The sequence below is a fragment of the Molothrus aeneus genome, chromosome 4 (genome assembly GCF_037042795.1).
Source record: "Molothrus aeneus isolate 106 chromosome 4, BPBGC_Maene_1.0, whole genome shotgun sequence".
NCBI classification, from domain to species: domain Eukaryota; kingdom Metazoa; phylum Chordata; class Aves; order Passeriformes; family Icteridae; genus Molothrus; species Molothrus aeneus.
In genome coordinates, this window is record NC_089649.1 from 48,975,447 (window position 1) to 49,001,948 (window position 26,502).

The 26,502-nt window shown below is 39.3% G+C and overlaps 1 protein-coding gene and 1 long non-coding RNA gene across 2 annotated transcripts in view; one reads left to right on the forward strand and one right to left on the reverse strand.

Annotated features, from left to right (window-relative positions):
- Window positions 1-875: 875 nt before the first annotated feature.
- LOC136555630 (uncharacterized) lies at window positions 876-19,363 on the reverse strand. The gene is made up of 2 exons (XR_010783519.1): window positions 18,970-19,363; window positions 876-2,829 (listed from the first exon to the last, which is right to left on the reverse strand). It is a non-coding gene; the product is annotated as an uncharacterized lncRNA (long non-coding RNA).
- Window positions 18,214-26,502, forward strand: part of KCTD8 (potassium channel tetramerization domain containing 8) — a 92,092-nt gene continuing 83,803 nt past the window's right edge. The window contains exon 1 of the mRNA XM_066548472.1: window positions 18,214-19,105. Coding sequence (XP_066404569.1) covers window positions 18,262-19,105 — 844 coding nt within the window. The 5' untranslated portion in view covers window positions 18,214-18,261. The remainder of the gene's footprint in view (window positions 19,106-26,502) is intronic.

Here is a 26,502-nt window from a genome sequence, read left to right on the forward strand (position 1 = left end):
CTTTTTTTTTTTTTTTTTTTTTTTTTTTTTTTTTTTTTGGCTGGTCTCCACAGAAAATACTGCAGTATTTTTTTCATACTATTCTTGCCAATAAAAGAATATCCTTGACAAAGAGAAAAAACAAGCTGCTGCTCTGGAGGTGGCTAGAAAACCGGCATAATACCAGTGAACATAATCCTGGCATGGGACAGACTAGACTACCTACAAACTTTCCCTGGTATTGTACATCAAGGGTTTTCTGGAAGTAGTAGGAGAAAGGGAGAGATTCCAAAACACTAAAATCTGTCATGATGTTTTAGTTGTGAAGGGCTTAAGGGACTCCAGAGATACTCTGTTCTAAACCACATGCTTCAGTCTCTGTTCATTTTGCTTTTCATCTTGTTTTAAATTAAGTAAGATGACTGCTTTAACTACTTCAGCTTAACCCTTCACTTTATCCATGCAGATGAGAAGAGTTTCTGTGCCAGGGGCAAAGGCAGCCTCTCTTAAGTAGGCTTTCCTCTGGAAAAAAGCAGTTTGAGTCCTGGATCAGCACTAGAGTGCAGTGCACAAGGATAAGCCTTCTGGCAGTACAGGTAAGGTGGAGGAAGGGCAGAGAAGGTAATACCTTGGGGATTGGAGCATGTCTATATATTTTCTTTCATTTCTTGCTTTCCTGTCAAGCTTAGCTGCCTTTTCTAAGCACTGACCGCAAGACTGTAGACCTATATAGAGGAGTCTCTATATAGGAGTCTCTGAGGGTTTTCTTCTTGCCCGTTTTATGGATCCATGATTTGTTTAGCCTTCAAGAAAAAGTATCTCTGTATGTTTCGGTATGAATATTTAATTATTTCAATTATTGTTTCCAATATTTTGAAACACACACTTCTGAAAGATTGCAGAGATATCCTGTATTTAATAGAAAAAAAAACATTCAATCCCTCAGGAGACATCAAGCTCATTTTTTAGTACAGGAGCTGGAAGAATACATGCTAGAACCAGCAGTGACACTGGCACATTAAACAGTCCTAAAAATAGTTCAACAAACCTTCAGACACAGTAATTTGACACCTTAGTTTTCTTCCTCCTTGGTCAGCTTTCCATTCATATGTAATTTAAATATAAACTAGCCATTTGATTAAGAACATTTATTAATAAGTATTCAAGACTAGAAACTGTAGAAAAAACCCACAAACAACCCACAAGCTAACAGCACTTGAAAAAGTGAAGCTTTCATTCCAGATATGGAGCTAGTTTGCATTGCCATTTCTAACAAATAGTACTGAGCCTTTTATTTTCATATCTTGCTGTAAGTCTTTGCCAGCCTGCTTCTATTTCCCAAATAGCTTCTGCTTCACTACATTTCCATCTGTACAGAAAGGGCATGGGCATAAACACTGATAAACAGTGAATGAAATCTTCCTTACCTCCCAGCTAAGGCAGGATACTGGCAGGCTGTATTTTTCTTTTCAGAAAGTATTATGCTAGGGATTTAGTCTTTTATTGTGATTTAAAAGGGATTTTTACCAGGAAGCTGGCAGCATCAAGCTTCTTTTGCTAGATGTGGCACAGCTCTGTGATGTATAGGCGTGTGTCTTTTGGCTGCTGCAACAACCTTTCTTAGAATCAACGAAGAACTACTCCCTATAACTTCAACTTTTAATCACTGCCTTGCATTTTTTTGCCTGAATTTTCCTCTGGTTAAGAACAAGATGAAAGATTGCCATAAATGTGTCTGTATGAAAGAGGGGACAAAAGACACGGACTTTCCTCCATGAATCAGAGAAATATCATCTGGCAGCAGGTAGAAAATGGATTGTGTGAGGATGTTATTTCTTGCTTTAAATAAGCAAGAAACACCTGAATGGTTAGAATTAGGTCTAATCCTGAGTTCTTTTCCCCCTATACCATTACTGTGCTGGTAACAACAGGTAAAAATTTATCTGAGCCTGCTGCATAATTTACAGTTATCCATCCACAGAAAAAATAAGAATCTAAATTAGCAGAACTTTAAAACAACAGAGATATAAGGTGTGGTTAAAGAATTATAACTCTAGATAATAACAAATGGACAGTTTTAGAAACCAGTAGCAATAGATGAGTCACTGAAAACAACCACTTGGTATCTGTAGTTCTGTTTTCTGTAGAAGGAAATTTTCAATATGAGAACATTTCAATAAGGCACAGGTGTATTACATAATCAGAATGAAGTTTTTCCACGTCATTAAAATACTAAGGAAAAAAGAATTGTCCATGTTGTATGTTAAATAAATACTATATTGTATTTAGCTAGTGTTCCTGTAAACCATAAGCACATCTATTGATGAAAAAGGGTACATGTGAGTCCTAGAAAACTACTGTTACATTACTTGGAAACATGTTTTTCTATAACTAAATTAATGTCATCACAACAAGTTTACATCATTCTCATTAATATCACTAAGAAGCTGATGCCTAGAGTGTAGATAATAGAATCTTTATACACAAATAAAGAACAGATTTGCAGCTGATAAATTAATAAAAAAAGATTACACTTGCTTTTATGCTTTGATCCTATGCAACACGCTTGCAAATGCATATAAAATCTGTGCCTTGCATTCTCACAGGTCAGCATCTGCTTCTGAGTCCTGAGCCCTCTTTTAATGTAATATGATGGCAGAAATCTAAGAAGGGTAAATAATGTTCTCCTTCATTTAATAGTTTGTCTTTCACTTCCAGTCTGTTCATCAGAGCTGCTCAAGTCTGGAGGTGCTTCCCCACATGTTCTTCAGCCATGTTCAGCCTCCAGGAGTCTCAGGTTGAGCACTGGAGGCACCTGCAGGAATGCACTCCAGAATGTGCAGGAAGCATCTGCAAGAACACAAAGACTGGGCAGAAATGAAGTCAAAACAGTGTTTAAGAAAATTATTTTCTTATTTACTGTAACAAAGGAAAAACACACAGAAGAAGACTGCAAGAAAAAATTGTAACCTTCAACGATAGCTGCACAAATTAAAACAAGTACCTGGACTTTAACTCTGATTTGGAATGAAAACAAAATTGTGATTGGAGAGGCTAAAAGTGACAGTTATAGCAAAGGGTTTAAATTGTCTGAAAGACAGATGCCTGAACTTTTGTTGTTGTCTGCCATGACCTTATGATATAACATGAAGGAAAACAACATAAGCACTTTTAAGATACTATGTTAGTGCTGTCCATTTTTCAAAGCTATTGGTGACTATAAATCCCCATACCAAAAATCCACGTGGATCAAGCTATCCTTTGGATGTGATTTGGGGTATATGGATCTCATTTAAACAGAACTCTGGCATGCAAACATTTCCTTAGTTTGTCTGAATGTGATATTCTCCTGCAGCTGCCCAAGAGCAGAAGGCATGAAAAGCATGTTACAAGTCATGTGAAAGTTTTGACATTGTGGGCAATGGAACTTCATGAATTCCTATGAGATTTTTGTCTTGTACTAGTGAACCATCTGACTGTTGAAGTCAAAGAACTCAGAAGTGATCAAAATGCTCCAAGAGAAAAAGAAAGTAGAAAACTCTCCTCTCCTTCCTTGAAATTTTGCATGCCTCACTGTTTGGTAAAATACCAGACAAAGTAATCCCAAAGAGCATTAAAAGGTATCTGAGAAGGCTTTTAGCTTTTCTGACTTCATATGTCATGAAGTTATCAGTCTGTACTAAGAAAAGAGAAACTTATTTTCTTCTTCTGGGACAACTGTCCTTTCCATGCAGGTGCAAAAGGAAGTGTGGAGACAGAGCAAGGATTTGCCCTTCTTACAAAAACTTGCTCCAATTTTTTAAGCAAAGAAGCAAGACAAAGAATTTTCACCTGTTGCTTCTAAAGAATGTCTCCTGACACTTCCATAGAAAAGTGGGAGGTCCCTGAAACTTAAGGAAGAAAAGACAGGAAGGGGGTAAGGCAAGGAGTGAGAGCAGATAAAGTTGCAGAATGGGAGAACAGGGAAGGCAGATATCAGAGGAAATGCAGAAAGAATCTTGCACATTATTTCACATATCCTCCTGTTGTGTTACCATCTTACACCATTCATTCATCACTTGATTGATGAATTTTATAACTGAACTTGACTGATAAATTGATATTTACCAATATTTTAAGAATGTATGCAGGATCTGTTCTTTGGACAAAATATATTCAGTTCATATTATAACTTTTAAGTGACATATTTGGATTTTAATTGGTTTGCCCACTCTTTTGTACAGTACAACATATGTACAATAATTGAACTTTTCATTTTTAAGTGTTTATGAGAAACAGTATTCTAAACTAGGAAAAATGAAAAGAAAAAGAATAAATGATCAGAACGAGGAAATGTAAAAAGAAGTAATTTAACACCAAGTCTGGAAGACAATATCAGTCAATAAGATTTATTGACCAATATTAAATGTTAAATTTATTATGATGCACAGAAAGCAATGGAAACTTTCTGCAGACTGTACAGTTGGGGTCCTCCCATTAGAGTGGCTGGTCCACAATTGTTGGCAAGTCACAAGACACTAATTAAATTCAGTTTTTAATTTTTATGAAATCTTTTTTCTGTACTATCTTAAAATATTCCAAAATGTAGAAAACTTTGGTGAAATTACAATAATATCTAAATATAGTGAAGACAGTTTTGCTTCCTAGTTCACCATAACATTGGATTATACAGCAAGAATAAGGAAGATGGACCTATACATTGGATTTTTATCTGATTTTCTAGATCTTCATTTAATGAGATGTGCTAAATAAATTGGACTGAAAAGGGCATTTTTTTTCTGTTTATGTGTTGGACTTCCATTTTGAAGAAGAACCTGTGGATTGGCATGGTGTTCTTTTTTGTTTTTGTTTTCTTTTTCCTAAAGGTATTGTAAAAGGAGATCAGGCGAACTGGGTCAGTTAGGACTTTAAAGTTAAGTACCCCAGGAAGTACAGTACTTTATTTTCACTTAATAACCCCTTGGATCTGTATAAAATATCCCTGGCATACTGTCTAGGTAAGGCATCTAAAACATCATCATGTCACTTAGTGACATGATGGTGTTTTAGATGTCTTACCTTGACAGTATTCCAGACTATGCTTAAACTAATCCTGAGCCTATGTTTGTAGTTTTCAAAGCCAGTCCAGTTGGGTTTTGTAATTAGGCCCTCCAAGGCAGCAGGAAGCTGATGCTTTGGCTCCTTAGTTAGCAGCTGTGCACCCAGCTGGGTGTGTTTGTTTTAAATGAGGACAACTCCTCAAATTTCCATTCTCAGCATGATCATGCTTGGCTTCAGTCTCTGTTTCTGGACGTCACTAAAGATAAATATTAAAGGCAGTTTCATTGTTGTCTCTAAAAGATTTGGTTGACATAATGTACCATAATGATATATTTCTAATCAGGCTATTTAGCATTATCAAATAAAATTTTAAAATATGAATCATAACTTGTCATTTGAATATAAATGTAACCTTATTCAGACAAGTCTCTGTATAAAAAGTCTATGCAGTATAGCAACTGAATATGAAATTCAGTATCTGTCTAAAGCATGCAGGTGATAACAAAACAATGGGACATGGTTGACCCATGGAGAAAGCATTTCACTGCTCATTTGAAGAAAATAATTGCTTGTATTTCAATCTCATTATAAAAACTGGAAAAATGTGCTCTATGGCAATTTTCACAAAATGCACAGCTTTTATTGTCTCACACCTAATTTGCAAAGTTTAAGTGAGATTTAAGGAATACACAGGCCCAGTACTGTTTTTTAATATGTGAATTTAATCATTAATAGCTATAGATCAGATATAAACCTCTATTTTAAAAAATGGTTATTAAAAAACCCTACATTTAAAACTAGTTTTTTCTAAAGTCTCTGGAGTAAGTTTTTATAGAACTGGAGGTTCTTGTTTCAGGTGATATTTTTGAGTCCTTTCCACTCTCCTTTCTGTTTAATTCTCTAACAGGCAATCTTTCCCTCTGCACCTTCTAGCACTTTCACTTTTTTTGCATGATTCATTTAGCTTTTTGTCTCACATATTTCATCCAAGTGTAACAAATCCCCTCAAGCCAGCATTGGTCTAGAAAAGGCTGAGGATGGGAAAGCAAGTAATTTCATATCAGGTTAGAGATTTTAGATTATTGCTCTGCATTATAATAACATTGAATTTGTCTACTTAGATTTATTTTCTTTTAAATTCGAATTCTAGTTGAGATAAACTCTAGATTTCTCAGGCAAAATTTCATCAGGGTAAATGAGAATTTTGCAGCTGATTTCAGGGAAGCTAGGTTTTTACTTGCTTTCTTTGCTTTTTAAGTTTCTAAGATTTAAATTTCTGTTCTCTTGATCTAATTTGCTGCATTCTCCTTTTTGGTTTCTACACAGTAAGTCATATAGATCAGAGGAATACAAAGGTGCTTTCTTCAAGGTGACTTCCATGCTATTGAAAGCAATTACTATCTTCCCTACAAATATACCTCCCAATGATCAGCTAGTCTCAATCAATTATTTAGGAAGTTTTCCTACTCATCAGTATGAAAACATATTTGTGTACTGCTCCGTTAGGAGTATATATCTGGTCCAACACATAATTTATTGCCTCTCCTCAAGAGTCAGCTCTGGCTAGTGCCCATTAAGTTGTATGTTCTGAGACCATTATCATCACTTTGGTAACACTAAACATGATCATAAGAAAACTAGACTGAAAAGCTTTCAAGAAAAAAAAAAAAAGGTCTTTTGTTTCTGCCTCTTTCTAAGTAAAAGAGTTTAAATGTGTTGATCCTTTGGATATAGTTGTTAAAATAGTGTTGTGTGCTCCTAGGTAGGATGCTCTCAATACAGATAATGCGAATTTAGCACTATCATCAAATTTTCTTTTAATGCAGTAAAAATTCTTGGATGGCAGCCAGCCTCTTTACCTCATAAAAAACCAGCCTCTATGATTACCTATGTAGTAGAAACCTAATAATATCTTACAACATAGTGCCTAAAAGATGAGTAAATTGGCTTGAGAACACACCCTCCACACATGCAAAGTTTGGTCCCACTCACTGCTTGTTTGACATTATTGATGAAGATGTGCTTTTTCTCCCAGAGATAAACATGGCTCCATAAGCCACATTCTTCTATGATTTACATGCAACGGAGACTCTCTGGGCTAAGTAATTAGAATATGCTCCTTTACCCTATTGTGCCTTAGAAAAATTCTCTTTTTCTATAATACATCTTAGAAATAGGATATTTTTCACTTTGGGATGGTGACGTTGCTCTTGTGCATGCAAACAGAACCTGTCATCAGCCAGGCAGATACAAATTAAATCAAGAAAAAACATGTAAGTATTCATGTAGGTCATTATTCATGTAGGTCACAGTCTGAAAAAATAAAAAATTGTACTGAATTTTTTTTCTGCCTCCATCCCCAATTCAGTTACTGAACAGAACTGAGGGTCTTACTTGATAATTTTTCATTATAAAAAGCTCTGAGATTATAAAAGTAGGTGACTGGTGTGAGGAAGATAGATCTTATATTCAGCTAAAGTAGTGATTTCAACCATTTTTGATCAGCATCACCTGCAAGGAGTTATGTCCTAATCTTAAGAAAACTTCAACCCCCTAGCAGTGATTTTGCTGTGTTGACCCCAGGAGCTGAGAGAACACAGGCTGTCAATGACAGGTCTAAGATGCATTTGCAACATACACAAAGAATAAATAAATCAGGTATTAAAAAAGTAAGACTTCAAAAATATGATCCTTCAAATCCCAATTTCCAGCAGATGGAAAAATGAGCAACACCTGTAATATTTCATGATTTATAACATGAAGTGTGCTTTATAAAACTGGAACCAATGTTAAGACGACATTTTTTAGTCAAATCTAAAATTAGTTGGCCATGTTTTTAATTCTGTGTTAATGCTTTATTAGTGCTGGTATTAATATTACACTTATGTGTAATTACACTTATACTACACTACTTGAAGCACTAAGTACCTTTAGTATGTTCAATAATTGAAATATTTTTGTATTCCCAGTACCTCAAGCCATTGGATTTTAATTATTAGTTCCTTAAACACATTAGTTTGATGTTTAATAGGACTCATCTCTGTTTTATCTCAATTTTTTCTTTTCATTTCATCTTTATGCTTGACATCTTCCATGCTTTCTTCATATTTGTGGGATTTGTAATTCTCAGCAGTATTTGTGCTAAAACTATTTTGACTCTTATGGTGTAGGAAAACAGTGGCTGTGTTTTATTGCCATATATATACTACCAGCTTCATTTCTTCCACTTGAGTCTCTCAAAGCTATGACTAGGTTAAGAAAATCTCTCATTACTCCTACAGCTCTCTTGACCTTTCCATATGCCTTTTAATTTACTCAGTCATTTCACACTTGAGCTCTTGTTTTGGGAGAAGGTAAAATATAGCATACTGGTATAGCCAGTTTATTCTCTGAGACCAATTCAGATTCAGTGCTGAATGACACTGCAGCCTTAGGAATGACCAGGTCACGGCTGTTTTTCACTCAAGTAACAAGCAAGTCAATGACTATGTGAAAACCAGCCATGGCAGAGAATGCATAAGGGAATGTTTTGACTCCTCTCTGCCTTTTCTCATAGCATGGATTGGACCAGCTGGAAGGAAAACCCAAACTTTTCCTCTTCACATTGCATTTTCTGGCTCATTTAAGTTGGTATTACAACATTTTTTTACGTTCTCCTTTGCCCCAAAGTGAAAAGGAATTAAGTGGTCTCATTCCTGATGGCTGCTGCTCATAAGGAAGGCAAAGGTTTCCCATTTCACAAACTTTTCATTTCACATTTCTGCTGATTTCATCTAATCTGTGACTGTTATTTTTAATAGCCCAGATAATGTAATCTTCAAGCCAGATTTAAGTTGTGGCCATAATAGCTTACTTCCCCTCATATGACTAGCTCTTTCACCCTCCCATCTACTTGTTTCCATTTTTATATATTTCCATTTTTATATATTCATTTTAACATCCTTTTATAACTGAGCTTACATTATTGTATATTACTGTTTATCAATTTCCCATTAATCTGTCATTTAGCACATTTCCACCACAAAAAACCCACCCAAACCCTTGCTTACATTTACTCTTTTTGTTTTCATCCTCCCTATGTATGTACTTGTTAGAGAGGCCACATTAAGGTAAGACTACAGTTTGCTTGAATAGAGTCAGCTGACTATAAGACATTCTTTTAATATCACAATACCTAAGAAATTGAGTTACTGATGCACTCAGATAATTTCTAGAAGTCCTTCCTCCCCATTTGATATATTAAATGAGAAGGGGTTAGCAGCTCTTGAAAGAGTCTCACAAGAGACAGGGAGGTTGAATCACATGGAATAGTTTGGGCTAGAAGAGACCTCCAAGATCATCTATTTCCTCATAAGTCTGTCAAGGTCCCTTCCCTCCAGCGTGTTGACTGCATGCTCATCTTGGTGCTCTCAGCAGCCTTGCTGAGGGTGCACTCAGCCCCGCTGTCCATGTCACCAACAAAGATGTCAGGCAGTGCTGGTCCCAGTACTGTCTCCTGAGGAACATCACATCACTGGCTTCCACTTGGACTTTGAGCCTTTCACCACGACTCCTTGAGCATGACCATTCAACCAATTCCTCATCAGTCAAGTGGTCCATCCACCAAATCCACAGATCTCCAGTTTAAAGACAGGAATGTTGTGCAGGACAGGGTCAGATGATTTGCACAAGTCCAGGAAGATGATGCCGGCTGCCCTTTCCTTATCCACCAACACTGTCACCTTGCTGCAGGAGGCCATCAGATTTGTCAGGAACCATTTGCCCTTACTGAAGCCATGTTGGCTGTGACCAACCTCCTCATCATTTTCCAAGTGCCTTAGCACAGGTTCCAGGAGGATCTGCTCCTTGATCTTGCAGGGCTAGAGAGGGTGTCACACTCTCTGTCAATAAGCAGATGGAGTGCCTGGAGCTCCCCCTGGGAGTGGAAGAGGAGCCAGGCAAAAGCCTATGGGCTGGATATGAGGATCCAGGATGAAATACAGGGCAGGGACAGGTGACTTCTTAGTGGGAGTCTGCTACAGGCACCTTGGCCAAGACTGCTGCCCAGGCAAAGGGGGGAAGCAAGCACAGGTAGCCTTGGAGGGACAGACTGTCCTACCAGCCAGAAATGAGGTTAGGAAAGGTAATGCCCTGGCAGAATTAAATGTGACCAGGGCATCAAGGGCAACAAGAAAAGTTTCTAGACTTATGTCAGTGGTAAAAGTGAGATTAGAGACCCATCACTACAATTATGGGTCTTAGTCACTGTTTCAGCCCTGAAAGTTCCTCCTTGTTCTTACATCCAGGGCAGCATCACCCCAGGCCGGTCCTTCCCCTACCTGTGTCATCCCTGACACCCTTTGGAAAACTCCCCACTGCCCTTTCCTTTGCAGCAGGTGCCAGGAGAACCAGTGCCTATGACCAGAAATTTGGCTGTGCCAGGAACACTGTAGTTCTGTATCTACAAATGGTGCTCTAATTCAGAGAAACCAGGAATATGAGACGAGACTGGGTTAGAAATCAAATTTATTATTTTATTATTTCCTAGAAACACCTTGAAACAAATTAAGGCTGTTTTGTTGAGGCTGTTGTTTGGTTCAGGTTTTTCTTTTTTTTCTTTTTTTTTTCTTTTTTTGTCCTTTTGATTCTAGCAATAAAGTGTGAGGGTCAGAAAACCCCTCTTCTGAAACTGACCTCCTTCCTGTCGTCAGCATAAATGTATCTAGGATCAGTTTCAACTTATTTGGCCTTGGGCCAGCCTGGCCATTCAGGATTTCAGAACTCATACCATAGTCATGTACAGTAATTGTACTCCTCTCAGCTTTCACTTTGTGCAACCAAGTATGACAAGCTTCTGTAGCTTTGACTTCTTTCCTTTTAAGATATAGTTATACTCTTAAAAAAATCTGCCAATTACAACACAGAACAGTCTGAAACTATCAACATGACAGCGAGGGAAAATAATGTGGTACAGCATTCGAACCAAAATGTCTTTAACTGTGTTATGTGTCTATTTTTTGTCTATTTTCCTGATTTTTTTTGTTGTCTTCTAAAGTGTGGGAGGCAGACACCTCTATGAATTTTACTTTCTTATTTTTTCCTTACAGTCTAATACTATTTTGATAGCGATAACAATTTGGTTGGCTGTAAAATCAAATGCACATTGTTATTAGTATTACTGACTTTTCATTCTCCTGTGTTAATTTATTGTGCTATTCTTTGGAGCTTTGTCACTTCCATACTTTTTTTCTTTTAAAGCTATCATTAATTTATCATTGTAACACCTTCTGCTGCTTTCTTTTGTGAATGCAGCCCCCTGCATGACAAAGAAATTCTATCTTTGTATTCTGAATTGGTTTTACAATGGAACATCAGGAAGAAGATAAGTACAAAAGAAAGAATAAAAGTATATGGAAATTACAAACAAATAATCATATTTCATTATGCTATTTTGCCTCTTGTGAAGGACATGAGTAGACAGTAAGCTCTAAAATATTATGAATTATTGTTTTAAGCTTTACTAATAAAACATCAGTATAACACAGAAGCAAAGACTTAGTATAATCTCTGATCATGCATTGCATGTGCATACTTTTTACATTAATCAGTACTCTCATCATAAGCAATAGGGCTCTTCAGATACTGCAAAAATGTTTGTATATCCAGTGCCAAAATAGTACCTCCTGTTTAGGCACCTCAGTCATATTAATTTTTGTGGATCGGGAAAGGTTTTTGAATATTCTGTTATAGATGTGGCCTTAAGTGTTTTGCATAATCAGAGTCTTGACTGACATGTCTTCTTCCTTTTTCACTTAACTAACAGAAACATTGACATACAACATGGCAAATTAGGATATTACCAGAACAATGACTTTTCTTGATTTTGTGCATGTAGAAATTCAAGCATAATTTTAAACTGGAAAAGCATTGTGCCTTATATTTTCTTTGGAATTTTCTCCCTTAATGAAGAAGGAAAAGATTGTTATGATCATCTATTCCAAAATTAGATAACCTAGAGCAAACAGGAGAAATCTGTACTGAATTTAGAGAAGCCATAATTTGCACTACTGTAGGGAGTTCCTGAAATAAACACTCTGCATTCATTTCTGTGTGCTAGACTGTAGATTCATACCCACTCAGACACTAAGTGCCTACTTGCCAGAACTCCTGAACACTGCAAACACAAGCTGAAACCAAAAGGAGCTGTGATTGTGCAGACTCTATCAAAACACAGAAAAATCAAAATCTTTATTCACAAAACAGTTAGACTCAGACTGTAACTGCTCCAGCACAAGTGTGTATCACTACATCTGTGTCCTCACTACCTGAGATTTCTGTATTTCATTCAATTTAGGTTCATAATGAAGTGGCAGCAAGAGAATATGAGATACCCTGTTCTGATGACAGCAAAAAGGTGTGTAAGTGCATAAAAACTGTTGCTATAGCAAGTGACCATATTAAATGTCTTAATGTTGAGGAAGTATTAATGAAATACAGCCTAACTTCACTATAAGGAAACCATATGATACCATATATATATATATATATATATATATATTCTGTCAAGCTGTTCATTTCAGCAGGCTCTGGTAAATTGCTGCTTGGGAATAAGAAAGAAATGAGCAGCTGAGAACATCAATAAGCAGTGCTTCTGTGGAAATGACTTCACACTGATCAATATTTAAAAGATGTTTTTTTCAAAAAGATAAATGAATGAAGAAGGAAAAAAATAGTACATTCAAATGCTAAATACAGCCTACACTGAGAAAAGTGAGAAAAATGTCATTGTCATACTTGGAATACACTTGCATAACTGTACAGGCTATTAGGTCTAATTAACAGCAAGTGAACAGATTCTTGCTATGGGGGTGTTTATAGGCAGAATATGTTAAATGCAGAGTTTGACACATTGAAGTTAGAATTCAGTCAGATTTAGGCTAGTGTAAATTTACATAGCAGACAAATTTCTGCTCTGAAAAGGAACTATGAACGAAATATTTTTGGAATGCTAATTCTGAGTGCTAATCTTAATGATGAAAAAAATTTGTGCACTTTTCATCGAAAAAATCCAATAACATAAAATATCAAATTATTCTCATATATGTATGGGTAAAAAAATACAGTTGAAATATTCTAACAAAGGTTTCTAATTTCTGGGGTTGTTCTTTCTTTTAGTTTCACTTTGGTATTGTTAGCAGGGAATACTAGTTAGTTAGTAGGGAATACCCCAAACTGCTACAGTATGAAAGCATAGGCATAATTTTAACTTTCATAAGTGAAAAGTGACTCTCGACCTGAGGAACTTGTCAGGTAAAGCTAATGCAGCTGTTGTCATGAATAATTCAAACAAATCACTTCAGCCACAGTATGACAGAGCTGACTTCACAGTGGTAACCTCTGTAAATACTGTCAGAAAACAGATAAATTAACTATTAGTGAGTAAAACTTCTAGTCCTTGGGAAGCAAAAGTTGCTAAATTCTTTCTTGATTAACCTGGCTTACAAAACTTCTCACCAGGTCTTTTTTTTTTTTCCCTGAGAATTCATCATTTTTAAAACCTTAATAACTGCTTGCTATGTTTCAAATGCAACTTAAATTAGAGCTATAAATAACTACAGACTGTAAAGAAAGTTCCCAGATTCCCAGAATCAGGCCTACAGGCTAATTTCTTCTGATTAAAGGCCCAGTACTGCAACTAAATAATCTATAGTCCTAACCCAAATGTATACAATGTTGTTTAGGTCCTGAATGTACAAATTCCCACAGCACATCTACATGTATGAGTGCTTCTCTTTAACTCTGATAATTAACTAAATACAGTTATAATATAAATACAATGTAAATACAAACATTTTTAAATTTTTGTAATTCCCATCATTTCAGAATAATGAAATGTTACATACAAATACATCTAAGGTTTAAAAAGGATAAATCCTAGGACTGGAAGGAAAATGTGCTGAATGAGCTAATAAGGAACAAACAGAACATATGTATTGAAATGTTGACTGGTAGGTGGATGGAAAACAGAAAAGCTCAAAGTCTTTAGAAAAATCAGTACTTTGGAATGATGTTTTGTTGCTAACAGAGAAGCAAGTAAGACCTTAACAGGAAAATATTAATATCTGTGAAAATGACAGAAATGACAACCAAAATGAAGGAAGAAATTGTGAAAGTGGCCAAGACTTGTAGGCTTACTGGGCCAGAGTACAACAGTGCTGGAGATATGATTCTGCTGGCAGTTTTTCACATTCCTGTCTACAATTTTAATATATGTTTTTGTGCTGATGACTGTTTGAAAGACAACATAATGATCTTAAATGCTTATTAGGTGATTTCTGTAATTATTGCAGACCTGCTCAGAGTAATCATCTGGAACTTCTTTTGCAGGAACTCTTCTTTACTGATTGTGCAGCTCAGGACAAAGAATTTTCTCCTTACTAGAAAAGTTCACTTAATTTATTCCCTTGCTGGGATAACAGAATTTTTATCATTCTCTCTCTAAGGGATTATCTGTTCTTTTACTAAACATTGTCCTTTACTTAGTTGTTCATTTTCATAGAGAAGTAAGATTTTTTTTTTTACAATTTAATTTGAAAAGTGGTTATGTATCCTTTATTTCATGTTATCCAATCACCTTGTATTGTATTAGTGAATGATTTTTCTTTTTTTAATCATACTCAAGAGTGTCTTTAAAACAAGTCTCTCATGAAGAAAACTCTCACTTTCACCTCTCTCCTTCTCAGAAACACTGTTTTATTTAACAATTTTACCAAATACAGTTTCACAAGAGATTAGTGTAGCATTTTTTATATGTAAAAAATTTACCTTTACCTGGGTAAATCAGTTCAAAACCTGGCTGAGCAGTAAGCCAAATAGATGTATTAATTCCTGACATCCTAATTTCCATTTTAGAACTGTCTGAGCAGCAGTAAATGCATACTTTTATCTACATGAATGTTTCATTAGAATGACCTGGTTGATCGACATGATGTGGTCCAGATGATCTTCCTGACCCTCTTTTCTTTTTTTCCCCTCTCTCAGCATGATCCTCTCAGGTTAGTTGAGGTTCATCATGCAGACTGGTCAAACCAGCACACCAACTGACTCCAGGGCAGGAAGGACTACAGTGAAAAGAAGATTTTTATCTGAGGAACTTATCCTGACTGTGCCCCTCCAGGCTACTTCCAAAAGGATTGTTTAGTTGTTGCTGCTGCCTGCTGCTTGCACATGTGCCTACCTAAGGGAATCTCCAACTAACTGAATTCCTCAGCCCAATCCCAAAACAGTCCTGACAGATAAAGAAACAGACCATGACAGATTTTCACCTGCATTTTTCTTCTTTGCTTTAAGCATCAGAAACCATTACATGTCTGAAGTTTAAGGATATTTACTTATGTACTTAAAGATTTACTTTTCTCCATTGTGCTGCCCTTAGATTCCACTCAAACAGCACTGCAGGATGCTGCTACAGTACATAATGTAGACCTGTAAGAAGATGGCTCCTACTCCACAGAGTACAAACAAGTTCTTTCTGTCCATTCTCATGAAAAATTACCTTTGGAGTTTACATGGACTATTTTCATCAACTCAGACAAAGACATTGATGGGCCTAGTATATGCTTATTCACAGAGGAAACCGTGAGCTGACCAAATAATAAACAGCATACAGGAGCTTAGTACAGAAGTAAGTGACTGTAACATTTGGTGTATGGATTTTTCAAGTGTCACAGTGGCTGTTGAGCCTAGAAAGAATGTAGCACAGATTGTCCCTTCTTTCACTGATAATCCTGAGAAGAAACTTCTTATTTTCATAAGTATTACATTAATATTTGTTTTATGCATGACTTCTATGCAAACTGACAAATTCTGTGTGGCAAGTGATCTCACTCTATGTTGAAGTATGTATTCTTAGACTACACATCCTTGCAAACACAAGTCACCAGAGAGAATGTTTAAGATGCAGTTCTGTTGCAGCTGCAGGCTTCTGGGGAGGAAAACCAAATGCAATTATCCTCATGCTAATGGCACCCTCTGACCATAGGAACAGTTCAGTGCTGCTCAGAAGTGTGGTGCTGCAGTGTCACAGCCATGCAATACTCTGGAGTGAGTTGTGTTAGATGTGGGCAAACTATTATTCTATATTGCACAGAAGACAGTGGACAGGAAATCTGTCCTCACAGAAATCAGCAGAAACATTTCATCTGAATCCTCAAGAGAAACAATGTCCCCTGCAGAAATGAACAAGACAATGAAAACTGACTCCTCTCATATCCCAAGGAATTAAACCTACAGAAACATACAGCAAAAATTGTCAATAAACAATGATGCCCTTCTTTCTTGCCCAGCAGTTTGAATGTGGTTTTTTATGGCATTTAAGACCATTTCAAACAAAATAAACAAGGAAAGGGACAAATTTTTACTTTGTTTCTTACAGTGATTTCTTTTTTCAAAGCTATTAATTGGTTTCAGTTAAGTGGTTAAGAAGGGGCACTGCAGAAATCTTTCCTGAAATATTTCCTGTACATTTGTTTGCCTGACCCTTAACTTCCACAAAATTCTTATGTTTGAAGCACAACACATCTAATTTTCTAGGAGTCTTTTCTCAATTTAGCCATGTAAAAGCTAAAGGAGCTCTCTCTAAACAGAGATTTAGGGTTAGTCTATAGCAAATGAAGTGAGGAAAGTATCACCATGGACTGACTCCTTCCACCCTGAAAGAGGTATCTAAGACAGGTCAGATGAAGTTCTGTAGATGTGTATGTTACTGCTTTAAAGCAGAGAAGTCTTTACTACTAGTTTAAAGACCCTGACCAACCTTTGGATGACTGGTCATCTTGAGCACACTAGCAAGGAAGTGAAAGACTGCAGCTATCTACCTGCTGATGATTTTTATCCCCAGGTCTGAAGTCACTCTTGTTTTAATGAAGAACAAGTTGGGCTCCTGCCTAGGTGGCACAATTAATGGTTGTACCCTCACCATTTAAAGGATTACAAAAAAAAAAAAAAAAAAAAAAAAAAAAAGCTAAAATGTTCCCATGTATGAAACACCCAGCTTAACAGAACAGTCACACTTAGGCCTGGCACTGGTAGTCAGGGAAACAGGTTTAGCCTTGGTTTTTACTGCCAAATGCAATTGTACATCTCTTAGCCAATGCATGAGCACAAATCTGGGCTCTAATATATTCCAGAAGCACAGCCTGCAAATACATGCATCAGAAATCTGGAGGCAGGTGAGCTGTGGCTATCACTAGAAACATAAAAATGTGAAACTCTATACTGCTTAAATATAGTAGAAATTTAGCTTGCTTCACAGCCAAGAATCCAGACACTAATGTGCTCCTAATCAGTGTCTTGTCATCTGGATCCTAAAGGCAGCTGACTTTTTTCTGCTCTGAATCACCCCAATTCCATCATCATCTAGAGAGCATGCTTAGATTCTCTGAAAATCAAGATCCAGTGTGCCTTGCCATAGCGAATCCTCACATCAAAAACAGCATTTGTGTCCCATCAGGACCCATTAGGTTTGTGCCACGAGCACAGGAGAACGCTGGTTTCTTTTGTGCCCTCTATTAATGCCCTCTTTGCTCATATTAAAGGCATGCTGATAGATGAAAGATGGGCAAAAATGCTGTCATAGGCATCCTGCCGGATGCTACTCTTGGAAGGACGACTATCATTCTAGCACTGCAAGTGCCGACCGGAGCGACAGCGTAAGACAGGCAGAGGCATTTGGGGGAGGCTGGGAGATTTTCAAGGGGGGGAAAAAAATTAATTTCAAACCGAAGGCAGCCAGCCGAAGCGAGGGGAGGAGCCCGGTATGGGCTTGGCTCTTCCCTGGGCCGAGCCCGGCAGCGCGGCAGCGCTTGCCAAAGTGGCAGCCCGCTCCGGCGGCCGCTCGGCGCCGAGGCCAGCGCGGCTGCGGGCCCCGCGCCCCGCCGGGCGGAGCAGCCAGCGCCGGGGCGCGCTCGGGTCGGGTGTCGCCGGGCCGTGCCAGAGCCCAGCCCAGGCTGTCCCACCGCCCGGGCCGGGGTCCTGCCGCCCGCTGCCGCGCCGGAGGGCGGCGGAGCAGCGGCTCCGTCCAGGCGCTTCCGGGCGCGCCGGGCGGCGGGGGAAGGAGGGGAAGGAGGAGAAGAAGGAGGAGGAGGAGGAGGAGGAGGAGGAGGAAGGGAGGTGTGGGTAGAGGGGAGGGGAGGGAAGGAGGGGTGGAGGGAGGCCGGCTTTTTTAGGAGGGAGACCCTCCTTCGCGGCCGCCCGCTCGCAGCCATGGCTTTGAAGGAGGCGGGCGGCAGCATCCTGCCCATCAGCGACATGGTATCGGGGCCGTCGGGCTCGCCGTTCCCCGAGGTGGTGGAGCTGAACGTGGGGGGCCAGGTGTACGTGACGAGGCACTCCACGCTGCTCAGCGTCCCGGACAGCACGCTGGCCACCATGTTCTCCCCGTGCCGGGGCGGCCCGGCGGCAGCCCGCCAGCTGCCCAGGGACAGCCGGGCGCGCTTCTTCATTGACCGCGACGGCTTCCTCTTCAGGTACGTGCTGGATTACCTGCGGGACAAGCAGCTGGCGCTGCCCGAGCACTTCCCCGAGAAGGAGCGGCTCCTGCGGGAGGCCGAGTACTTCCAGCTGGGCGACCTGGTGAAGCTGCTGTCGCCCAAGGTCACCAAGCAGAGCTCTCTCAACGACGAGGGCTGCCAGAGCGACCTGGAGGACAGCAACTCGCAGGGCAGCAGCGACCGGCTTCAGCGGGCGGCGCTGGACAAGCGCTCGGGCTTCCTCACCGTGGGCTACCGCGGCTCCTACACCACGGTGCGGGACAACCAGGCAGACGCCAAGTTCCGCCGCGTCGCCCGCATCATGGTGTGCGGTAGGATCGCCCTGGCCAAGGAGGTCTTCGGAGAGACCCTCAACGAGAGCCGTGACCCCGACCGGCCCCCCGAGAAGTACACCTCCCGCTTCTACCTCAAATTCACCTACCTGGAGCAAGCCTTCGACCGGCTCTCCGAGGCGGGCTTCCACATGGTGGCTTGCAACTCCACGGGCACCGCCGCCTTCATCAACCAGTACAGGGACGACAAGATCTGGAGCAGCTACACGGAGTACATCTTCTTCAGTAAGTGCTGCCCGCGCCCGGTGTCGTGCCCCTCGCCCTCGTCCCCGGCGGGTGCTCCTTAAGTACAGCTGCACCCCCGAGCACTCGGTGTCCCAAAGCAACATGTAGCTGGAGAGAAATGGGGGCTGCCCCGTTTCCCCTCACTCCGCTCTGTCACCGCCATAGTTCAAATTTCATTTTGTGCCTTGTGGGGGGCGGGACAGGACTGCCTAAATTGCCCCGTCCGGAGCGCGGCGTGGGAGCATTTCCCCACGCACACTCGTGGGGCAGCCTGGGCTGATCCCGCCTCTCAGTGCCGAGGGGCAGCCCCCACGTGTCGGGGTGTCCCGGGGGAAGGGAAGGGTCACTGGTCACCGACCAGGGGGCTGTCACCTCGGGGGGGGGGGGAGTCCCTGCCCATCTGGGCGGGCGCGGTGCGGGCGCGGCTCTGGCGCGGAGCGTTGCGGTTCTCCCGCCAGCGAGGCGACGCAGAGATGCCCGAGCAAGGAAGGGTTTTAATATTTTATCGCTGCGTTTCCTTCGTGTGAGCGCACTGCGCCTGGGTACGGTCCCCGTGAGGGAAGGGGCAGCGAGGGCACAGCCAACCCAACTTCCCAAGGAGCGAGAAAGAGTCTGGCTCCAAGGTGGACGAAAATTGGGAAAGAGAAATTAACCACTCCATAGCCATTTACACAGCTCATAAGCAACTTCGCTGGGTGGCTGTGGGTAGCCTTAGAGATTTCGGGTCACTCGCGGATAGGAAAACCGAGCGATGACGAATGAGTTTCAATCTGGCAAAGTATGTAGTGCTATGTAGGGCACTGGCCGAGCAGCGGGTCCGGGTCATGAAACTGCAGCTGGATCGAGAACACGATCCCCTGGCAGAGATTTGTCTTCGAAGGGCAGAGGCAGCCTTAAACATTACAGATGTGTTTGAGTCGAGCGAGCCGGCGGAAGAGAGATGTGTTCTGCATTCACTTCTCTCTTCTCCTGCCTCTGTGTGGTCTCACGCTCCCTGAGCAAAGAAGGGATGAATTGGCAGAGCATCTGCCTGCCTCTGTGGTGGGGGGGGGAGATGCAGCCTCTGACTAACTTCACTGGCTAGGCAGCTGAACAGAAGCAACTTGTTTGCCCTGTAAAACTGGACTTAGGCACGGTACTTAACAGAGGAGGGAAGTGTGAATGGTTTTCTACGGGGAGGAGAAATTCATTAGTTTATATTGCTCTGTATTGTATAGATGGTGACTTCAATTTGCTGAGCAGACTTGGGTACTCAGATCAATCTTTGAAACTGGATTAAAACAGTTTTTGAAGATTAATTGCATAACCTATCACTGGTCATATTTCAATGGGATATGTGAAAACTGAGCTCTAGAGGAGCTTCACATTCTCCTGGATGGAATTCTATCAAGCATTTTACATGATTATTAAACCTTCTTTCTCAGAAAATTTGATAAAATTATTTTCTAAATAATAAAATTTCCTTGAAATAGTATGTACTGTTTGCTTATAAATAGATTTGTAGGTGCATTAGGTGCATAATTTTTTCCATGAGCATTTGTGATGCTCATAATGTTTTGGTTATTTTTTTGTGTGTGTATGTTACGATGAGGCTGCTGTGTAGAAGAGTCCTCCAATTCACATCAGTGTTCCAAATTAATCCCCAGTGTAATACCACTGATTTATCTGGAATAATGCCAGGGATGAACTGGATGTTGTATGTAATGATTTTTGTTTTGGTTTTTAGTCTTCAAGCTTCTGATGTGAAAAGTAAAATAGTTAGTTAATTACTTAAATTTATACAGTTAACTGAAAATTTATGGTTTTGTTTAATTTTCAGGTGGGAGTTTTGTTTTGTTTTACTTCTGAATGCAAAAAAGTGACTAACGTAAAAATAGGCTGAAAAGGTGTTGGGCGTATTTTAATTTGGCTGCTTGTTATGCATTTAGAATCTTTTTTGTATAACGACTTTATATATTGTTTTATGATCAGATACATTTCTCTGAAATATAGCAAGATGGAAACAACACTAAAGAAAATCACCAAAATGGGAAGAGAAACATGTGAAACAGTGGCTGAAGTAAATGCTTTAGTTTTTTTGTTGTCTTTTTTTTAGTCTTATTAGATGTTCAATTGATGGAGACTGTTGATAAAACAACACTTTATTATAATAATAATTATAATATGCCCTGGATGGATTGTGTGTGTGCTGCTACCTTGCCTGACAGCTGCACAAGAATCCAGCAAAGGGAGAGCGAGCCTTGGAAGCCTTGTGCTCTGCACCAAGAGTGACAAGAGGGATCAGGGCTAAGAGCTCTCCAGCAGCCTTAGCCAGGGCCACGTTCCTTCCTTGCTCATGAGCAGAGCTTAATACACAAGAAGAAGAGCAGTTGCTTTTCAATTCATTCTTTGCCAAGTGTCCCCATGAGCCCTGAAGAGGAAGCAGTTTTAGGTGGGAAGTTGCTGATTTCAAAAGCTCTCATGTCCAGCCCTGGACTGTGTTTTACAGGCAACAAAATATCAAGACAAAAGACTTTAGGGAGCCTATTCCAGTTTTGGACAATGCCCGAGCCTTAATTTGGTGCTAGCAAAGAAGAAACCCAGTTTTATATCCCACTGGAAAAAGCCATACCTGCATTTACATTTGTTATTCACAGCATGAGCAGCTGCAACTAACAGCAACTGTATTATTTGTTGGTCTGTAAGTCCATAGCAGTCATGTAAACTTATTTTTCACCATTTCTCCTGAGGACTGTGGACAATTCTGTTTCCTAGGAATGGTAGATAGTAAAGTGATTGGAAACCTACATGACGATATATTCATTCTGTTTGTTTTCTGAGGCCATAAGTAGCTGAATGAGTTTCTACCCAAGAGCTACTAAAGAAAGACAAAGGTTTAATCTGTGGCTTGTGAAACATATTTCAGGTCAGTTTCTAGGATCTTTCAAACTTTGGTAGTTGAAATGATCATTTATCACTTTTCTAAAAAAAAGGAAATTACTTTATATTCTTAAACATTCTGGAAGATCAAATTCACCTGGGATGCTGCATATGCATTAAACTCATTCATGAACTGCTTAATATCTAGGGATAGATGCAGACTAATTCTGATTGAGGAACCAGAGGTTATTTGATACTGCTTACCAGGAAATAATGCTTCAGCCTTTGGCAATGTGTCATGACAAATACAAAACCGGATTTCCTTCTTAGTATGTATAAGTCCTATAAAAAGAAAAATTAAGTTCTTTGCCCCTGGTGGTGTTTGAGCTATCATGCATGCAATGGTAGATTCATCTTCACAGTTAGTACATGGCCAGAATTTAGCCTGTACCTTGCATTGGTGGCTCAGTTCTGGAAAGTGCTCATAGATCTGTTCCACGTGTCCATTACAAATCCTGTCTCTGTCTCTTAATGCTCACTTAAAGGAGTAAACTTCTATATGGTAGTGAAAAGGCTCTATCAGAGAATACCAGAAACTGTTTTTTTTTGGCTCCATGCTATTAACACTCTCACCTTAGTACACATGAGGATGACTTGGGTCAGGTTAGTGTAACATGAGATGCATAAGCAGTTTGGGAAGGATGCTCAAACTCTTCTGCTGCTTAGTTTCATACTGCCATAGAGGATGACAGATTAATTAATTACCTGTTGATATACAGTAGATCATGGCCATCACAAAAGTTGCCTCTAACTGGAGACAGAAGACCTTGCTCCTTCCTGTGGCTGCAAGCACTGTAACATCTGTTAGCTTACATTTTGTGAGAAAAGGGTTAAATTTACATGTTTAATGTTTTTAGGGAATTTTTTTTGTGGTTCATAGTATCTCTCAGTACTGTTGTGTAATGCAAGATTGCCTGTGCATGCTATTACGAGTTTTTTTTTTTTTCTTCTGTAGAATCTAATTAGTCCTAATGGATTTTGCTTTTAACATCTGCTATGCAATGTGACTTAGGGGTGTTGAGAGTGTTGTGCTCAGCTGAAAGCTTACTATGCTGAACTGACATCTTTATTTTAAGAAGAATACAGTAATATTTCCTGAAAATTTTGACATGCTTTCTATGCTGACACTCCTGTTTCACATATGACAGTTTCTGTTTTCCTTTTCTCTTGTTTTTGTTGTATAACAGGTGACGATGTTAGCATGGATTTATGGTGATTATTTTCCACTTGAAGTCACAGCACTTTGAGATTACACTGGATGCTATGGAAATTGTCATAAACAAGTGATAATAATTTTGTAATCAGATGGGGAATAAGCAGTTGGAAGAAATGATTTTTTAGGAGGCAGTATGGTATTTTGAAAAAAAACCAACCCAAACTCAAACAAAATGATAGCAGCAACCCCCACCCCAAAAAAAAAAACCAACCACCCAACAACAATGAAACCTAACCAACATTGATTGTGTCATTGCATGTAAAATACTTTGAGGTGTTGTAAGTGCCAAATCCAGTTCAGCATTCCACTGGGGTAGTGAGGGGTTGGTGGGTTGGCACATAACCCTAAACTGCTCTTTTGAGGGCTGAGTGGTGTGAAAGCCATCCTGCAAATGGTTACTGTGACCATGCCAAGATCTTCTCCATGCATCACTGCACCTTTGGTGGAGTTTTTTTAATCTGGAATAAATATATGTAAGACATTGAGGAGAAAAAGGAGACCAAGGAAGTTACATCTCTCTGACACATGGAGATAAACTGGGACAATTTACTTTGAACCTGAAACAGAGCATCAAAGATTAGAGTACAGATTTTTAGTGAGGTGAGGTGATGTGAAGGATTAAATCAGTATCACAAGCAAAGTGTAGAAAAGCTTCAGATTTCTAACAGTTTCAAGATCTAGAATGTTGTTTCTGACAGCAGTATTGAGCAAAACCCTTTAAAGAGAGATTTTGTAGGCAGTCCTTTGACTTTGGAAAACTGGTGCAGAACTTTAGGATGTTCTGTTTTTATAATTTCAGCTCAACTCTTAATACAACTTTAAATTAGGTAAATAATAGACTGCTTCTTATCTTGTCATTCTTCCAAAATATATGTTCCTGAATATAAAGGGATGAATCAAAGTGTGCAGTCATAATTAATAATATAAGAATATTACTCTAATGCTGCTACTTGATATAACGTGTGATAATCTAATCTAGTCTACTGAAACTGGTATTCTGATGTTAGTCATCATTTCAACCAATAGACTTTATCTCAGAATTATTTTAAAATATGAGACTAAAAAGAACTTTGAACAGATTTGACTTTGCAATAAAAAATTAACCTGCATTCCTCTACAGATGATACAAAGGCACTGCTGCAGTGAAAAACTATGCCAGGACCCTCTTGATTTTTTTTAACACTTCCTTCAAAATATGCATAACACGATACAATGATTTGTGATCACATTTTATCCATTGTCTCCGGTTTCTGACCTTACTACAGTTAAATCCTTAAGTATTGTGGATCCTTTTAAATATTTAGAGCTGAGTGTTGAAAATGTTGTGTGGTATTTAAAAAATAGAATTAGAGATTAACTAAGAAAATCAACTATCCTGGATATTATATACCAGGATCAATGCTAGATAAAGAATAAGGAAGAATTGATGGAAGCAGCTGTTATTTTTGATGTCAAGAAATGGAAACACACTGGTTTTGATATTATCCCAGACCGGTATTTCTTGTGGATTACTTGGGGGAAAAAGCTGACTTTGCTGGATCTGTAATATTTTGCAGGAGAACCACTTCTTGGTGTCAGATCATTTCATAGATTTTCAAGGATTTATGACAGTAGTTGCTGGGAAATGTTTATTTTTTCACAGTAAGATGAGCAAATCGTATTTTATTTTTTCTTTAGCATCAACACGAAATTCTAGTTATCTGCTATTCAAGCACAGAAGTTATGCATACAAAAGCTTTCTTTTAATATTATTCCAGGCAGATGATTTAAAATTAAAACATTACTGCTAATAAAGTATATTTTGCAATGTTTGCTTTCTCAGTGTGATATGGCTGGTATTTCACCATGGCTGGCCTTCTCCTTTGCTGCAAATACCACATTTGTTACACTGTGGTGAGAATTTGTGTGGAAACAAAAATTCACTGAGGTTTGCACCACAAGGTTGCTCATTGTTTGTCACATTGTCCCCTTTCTTGGCATAGTTCCACACACTGATGTCCAGAAGTTAAAAGCTGCTCAGACAGCTCTCTCAGAGGTCAAAAGTAAGATCCTGTGGGTGTGAGGAGGAGAGAGTATCAGGAAAGGTCCATTTCTTGGTCCAGCTGAACACCAGCATGGCCTGGACAAAGCAGCCAGCAGTAATTGCTTGTGTTCTGGCCAGAAGTAATTGCAAAATGTATTGCTCAGTGTAAGGATGAGCTCAGAATACCCAGATGGGTCAAGAAGGAAAGTGCACAGGGTGCTGTGCATCCATCTCACCCTGCTGGGGTCCTGGGTGGCTCCAGACTGGTGTGGTGCTTAGTGGAGCTTGCAGCCGGCTCAGCGTTGTCCTACATTGTCTCAGCAACTCAGCAGGTCCTGGGTGTCACACACTGCAGGAGAGGTGAATGGTGCTGCTCTGTATCTGCTCCCAGATTTTTCTGCAGATTTTCTTTCTCCAGCTTTGGAGTACTTTACTGCTAGAGTCATTTAAGAAGGCTGTTACAGAGTTAAGCTGGCCGTGGTTGTGTTTGCAGGGCTTTTTCGCACTACAGACTGCTTATTTTATTGGTAGTTATTTGACTATGATTGAAAAAAGTTGGAGGCACTGTACCAGCTGAGATCCTAACCTAACAAACTGATGTTGTTTTTATATCCAAGGGTGATTTTGTTTCACTTCTCCTTACAAGACATGCTTTTTTCCCTAAAGCATGTGGAGTACTAATGCCACTCAAATCATAGTTCTTTTATAAACCAAGCCAGTGGAAGTCCAGTGGAAAATCCTTAAAAAAATTACTAGGCAAATTCCATTTTGCTTTAGCAAATCAAATGCTTCATGATGGATTTCCTGTGGAGATTGTTCACTCCAGCTTGATCAAACTGCGTGTTCTTTTTCAGAAGAAGTAATTTATACTGTACTTAAAATTCATATATTGAATAAACATTAGGAGAAAAAAGTCCTATGTGTAAAATATGATTCTCAGCAGGATTTCAGTACTTTCATTTAAATGCTTTTTTTTAAAATTTTTTATTTTTAAGCCAGTAGTTGCACATTTAGCTTTTACCTCATCTAAATTCAAGAATATTAAGAGAATTAATTCCTTTTTGGTTTTTTTTCTTTGACCTAAGTGGAACTAATCATATATATAAGGACCAACAGTGTGTGAAACTAATAATCAAGTTCCATTCAAAATTGAAACTTCACTGGGACTGAAGCAACAAATAGCCTTGTGCTAGTCCCTCACATAAAGGTGAAATTCAAACTACACGAGTGCTAATTTGG